This window comes from Cupressus sempervirens, chromosome 1, assembly GCF_028749045.1.
Source record: "Cupressus sempervirens isolate cs-2001-9-10 chromosome 1, ASM2874904v1, whole genome shotgun sequence".
Classification (NCBI taxonomy): domain Eukaryota; kingdom Viridiplantae; phylum Streptophyta; class Pinopsida; order Cupressales; family Cupressaceae; genus Cupressus; species Cupressus sempervirens.
The window spans coordinates 859,435,004-859,440,245 of NC_143118.1; the positions used below are offsets into that span (position 1 = coordinate 859,435,004).

General features: G+C 36.3%; 1 protein-coding gene across 1 annotated transcript; it reads right to left on the reverse strand.

Moving 5' to 3' along the window:
• Nucleotides 1-3,764: 3,764 nt before the first annotated feature.
• Nucleotides 3,765-4,607, reverse strand: LOC149580553 (replication protein A 70 kDa DNA-binding subunit A-like). The gene is made up of 2 exons (XM_089804936.1): nucleotides 4,004-4,607; nucleotides 3,765-3,937 (listed from the first exon to the last, which is right to left on the reverse strand). Exons 1-2 carry the CDS (start codon nucleotides 4,605-4,607, stop codon nucleotides 3,765-3,767), a joined length of 777 nt encoding a protein of 258 aa, XP_089661062.1.
• Between the last annotated feature and the right edge of the window lie 635 nt (nucleotides 4,608-5,242).

The following is a 5,242-nucleotide window of genomic DNA, read 5'->3' on the forward strand; positions in this document are numbered from 1 at the left end:
TTACCTTTGACCTCAAAGCCCTGTGGTTGTGTCATATATATATATATATATATATATATATATATATATCTTCATCCAAATCACCATGGAGAAACCTTGTTTTAATATCAAGCTACTCCAAATGTAAATCTTCAGTAGCCACAATACTTAAAATAGTGCAAACAGAAGTCATTTTAACAACAAGAGAAAAAATCTCATCAAAATCAATACCCTTTTTCTATGAAAATCTTTTTACCACTAACTTGGCTTTAAATATTTTCTTACCTCCATCCTCTTCTTTTAACCTACAAATTCACTTATTCTATAAAGCCCTTTTACCTCCAAGCAACTTGCATAAATCCCATTTCTTATTTTTCAGCAAATAGTCCATTTCATCTTTCATTGTTGACTCCCACTGAATCTTAGTATCCACCTGCACAACTTCATTATAACATTCAAGTTCACCAACATTAGTAAGTAAAATAGAATACAAAGAGGGAGAAAATCTTTCTAGAGGTCTAATTAGCCTTGTTGACAATCTACAATTAATTGGTGCGTGTGATATTTTTTGTTTTGGTTGTTGCACATCATGAAGAATTGCTAAAGCATCAAGTTTTGGAGTATCATCTATCACGACATAATCATCTTCTTTCTTCTCATGTTGCTGCAACAGATCTTTGTACAACATTTTCTCATTGAATATGACATCCCTACTTCTTATAATTTTATAATTTTCAAAATCCCAAAGCCTATAACCAAATTCATTAATGCCATATCCAACAAATACACATTTCTTTGACTTAGCTTCTAGCTTGATTCTATTTTCAGAATCTATATGAGAAAATGCTTCACAACCGAAGATCTTGAGAAAAGAATAACTCACCTTCTTACTAGTATATGCTTCCTTTGGAGTAACACAACCCAAAGGAGTAGAGGGACCTCTATTAATCAAATATACAGTAGTATTAATAGCCTCCACCCACATGTTTAAGGGAAACCCTACATGCAACCTCATGCTCCTTGCACGCTCCATTATAGTCATGTTCATGTGTTCAGCCACTCCATTTTCTTGTGAAGTCCTTGGAACATTTTTCTATCTATGAATACCATTATTGGAACAATAATCTTCAAATTCATGACTGCAATAATCACCACCATTATCAGTTCAAAGACATTTTATTTTCTTACCAATCTCATTTTCAACCAAGCATTTCCATTTCTTAAAAGTTTGAAATACATCAGATTTTTATGTAAGAAAATAAACCCATACTTTTCTAGTTGCATCATTAATAAATGTAACATAATAATGAGAGTTACCAAGGGAAGATACTTGAGCCAGTCCCCATACATCTATATGCACAAGCTCTAATTTCTCCCTTTTATTTTATTTTCTAGTCTTCACAAAACTCACTCTCTTTTGTTTTCCATACACACAATTTTCACAAAAGTCCATATTAACACATTTCAAACCTGGTAAAACTTTCTTTGAATGAAGTACTTTCATACCTTTCTCGCTCATGTGCCCAAGTCTGTTGTGCCACAATGCTATGTCAGAATCTACATCAGCTATCAATTCTCCCTACTCAATAGTAGCAACTATTCCTGAACATTTGTTTTTCTCTGAAACAATTAAAGTAGAAGGAAAAATATGACCTATAAAAATTTATAAGGTGCCTACTTTCACACCTCTTGCTACTACAAGGAAAGCTTTTGAAACCTTCCTATTTTTATCATTAAAAGCAACTACACAACCCTCATCACTGAGTTTCCCTTCTGAAATTAAATTTCTACTCAGTCTTGGAATATGTTTTACCTCATGTAGTAGCTAATGATTCTCATTCTGCAACTTAATCTTAACTTTTCCCTTTTCAACAATGTGACAAGATTCATTATCCCCAAAATAAACAAGTCCAAAATCCCGTTGGACATAATCACTAAAATAACCTCTATGAGGTGTAGCATGAAATGAAGCACCAAAATCTAAAACCCATGAATCATCAACACTTTCTAAAGAAAAAAGTAAAGCATTCCCTTCAGATTTGTTACTTAGCACATTTTCCCCCTTGTCTCCATCTTGCTTTTCCCTTTCAATTTTCTTTTGAGTCTAGCAATCTCTCTTTCTGTGCCCTAGTTTCCCATAGTACCAATAGTTGTTTGGTCCTCTCAATTAAGTCCTCTTCCCTTTTGATTTTCCTCTTGATTTTCCATGATTTCCATAATTATTTCCTCTCTTAGTTGTTATGCCTTTGCTTTGTGCATTCAAAGCACTTCTTAATGTAGATCCACCAAATTTTTTCCTATGATTTTACTCACTCAAAATAACATTGATCACATCACCATATTTTAGGGTATTAGATCAAGAAATAGAATTACTCACAACCATTACCAAGCCATTCTAGCTTTCAAGAAAAGAACACAAAATCAAAAGAGCCCTAATTTCTTCATCAAAATTAATACCCATAGAAGATAACTAACTAATAACAATATTAAACTCATTTAAATGATCTACAATAGATCCACCTTCTTTGATATTCATATTAAATAGACTCTTAATGATAAATACCTTGTTTGAAGTGGAGGGATTTTCATACAATTTTTCTATGGTTTCCATCAACTCTTTTTTTGTCATTGCTTTTGTAATATTAAATGTCACCGATGGTGCAAAGCATAGTCAAATGCTTCCAAATGTCTTCCCATCTAAAATTTGCCAATCCTCATTTGACATAGTTTCTTTTTTCTTGGATTTTCATTCCGACAGCTTCAATAAATCCTTCTGATAAAGATATTCTTCCATAACTAAAATTTCTTCCCATTAAACTTGTCAACCCTCAACTTACCCTCATTTTCCATAACTCCCACTCAACCATGAGACTCCCACACAATCGTGAGACTTTCCTATAGAGGATAACTTAAAAAAAACTAGGCTCTAATACCACTTATTAGGATTTAACCATGGACATAAATAACAATTACATGAAAATATAAACAATATTAGAAAATAATAGATCACACAGAAGAGAACACAAGACACTAAGATTTAACATGGTTCACCCAATCCCTGGGCTACACCCACCAAACAATAATTCCAATATTATTACATTCTAGTGACTACAATCTTATTACAATCTGTAATTCCTTATAGCTCAGTAGTGCTACAAGAAGCAATTTCACATCACACATTTGAAACAATTCCTAACCTTAAGCCCTTTTATACAAGTAGTTTTACTACTTTAGGGTTATAATTAATAATTACACATCGGCCCAAAATAGTTACACATCACACTAATACATTTGGCATCGATTTGCGACGGCCAAGTGTCAAAATTGTGACGCAAATGTGTCGCCACTGCGACGACAGCAGACGTCGTTGTTTTTTAGTCGCAAATTACGATGTCTATTCTTGGACATCGCAATTTCGATGCCTATCCGTCACAAGCTCAACATTCTAACCCATCATTGCTCCCGTCGCAATGGATGTGGTTCCTGTCGCAATTTTGACGTCTTCACCACGCATTGCGATGGGGTGGCATCGGCATCTTCCCACGGGTTCGCTGAGGTGGGAGCCTTTACAGTTCTTTCGTGGGCGTCGCACTTGCGACGTTCATGGAAACTTGCGACAATGCTAGTGGTGTGGTAGTGCTGCTATCGATGCCACTGGCCATCACAATGTTTGCGAATGTGTCACAATTGTGATGCAAAATCATCAATTACAACGGCGTCGCTATGCACGCGATTCTTATTTTTTTGCAATGCGAGTGCGAACATCACAATTACGACGTCCGTGGTTAGCAATATGGCGGGGCCACTATGGCGGCAATGCCAATTGCCGTCGTCGCCACAGCGGCCCTACCACAAACATCATCTTCAGCTACTAGCTCTAGCAATGTGTTTGCAGTCATGTCAAGTAGTTGTATTGCTCCTTCATCAAATGTGGTTGCCCATAGCTCCGCAATGTGGTCTTGTAATTATAAGCGGACCATGTAGCTATAATTACATTCCGTAAATTGCTTGTCACATTTTTTACCGTACCATTCTTCATTTACATTTTCAGACAACTTTTTCTTGCAATTCTTTCCTGCCACTTGGTTGGGGCAAGCCAGGTAGGATAGCTTGTCTGTGTTGACCTCTATAATGGTTGCTTTTACGATACACTTTATAGCACAAGTAGAACGCACAGTTTGATCATGTATGTCATGAATTTTCATTCTCAATACTATAGGAGGTTGTGGGGCATAGCTAATCGATGGCTCACCATTGTCCTTAACATTGTCATCGAACCATGACTTTAACTCCGCTGGCTTTGGAATTTGGAGATTGATCATCAGTTGTGTATTACCTGTGGTGTTGAGTACTCTTCCATTGAACTCAGTAACAAGGCCTCCCTTAACCACTAGAACTATAGTGTCTTGCAAGTAGTAGCTTTTTTGCAATTCACTGCCCACTTGCTTGGTTGCTGAGCCCCAAAGCGTCAGATCAATGGGCCTACGAGTCATATCAAGCAATTGGATGGCACGCCAAGAAACTTCCATTCCATTTGCTCTTCTTATCATGGAGGTTGGTTGTACACATATTGTTTGCCGATGCCCTGTTGTTGCTCCCTCGGCTGGTGTTGGAGATGGTAATGACATCCTCTCGATCTTCTAACTCCATTACGTGGCTAAATGAAATATATATTCTTTCCTTTTTGCTACCCATGCTTCTAGAATTTATACTTTTTACTATAACATTGTAATTCTCATAAGGTGTAGCTTGCTAAAGAATCACTGGTATGAGGATGAAGCTCCGTGGGTTGTGCCAATAGAGATATATACAAGCTTGCTTTAATTTATATCAATAACCAAGTGTCAAATTAAATCATAGTAACAGGAATCAGACATTGAGGTTAGTGAATTACAGGACCATACTATCTTAAACAGAAGAACAAAACACACACATCATTATATGTAGAATCAAGCTTGTTACAATTAAAGAATAAAAATGGAATTTGAATAAGATGATGAGGTGCTAATTAATTACAAAACACCTAAAGAAAATTTTGCAATGCAAAATATGAATTTCAATGAAGTGGCTCATACACCCGCCTATGTAGATGTAATTTATCCGAACTTTAATGGATCCCGTCAGAAAGACCCTAGTGTGAAACAATAGCTCGCTTGGAGGTCACGCAATCTAACACAGCCACCAGTAAAGACAGGCAAACTGAATTTCTCGGCCATCACAAGCAGCAGCGTGAGGATTTCAGGGCAGAATGGTTTTGGTATAA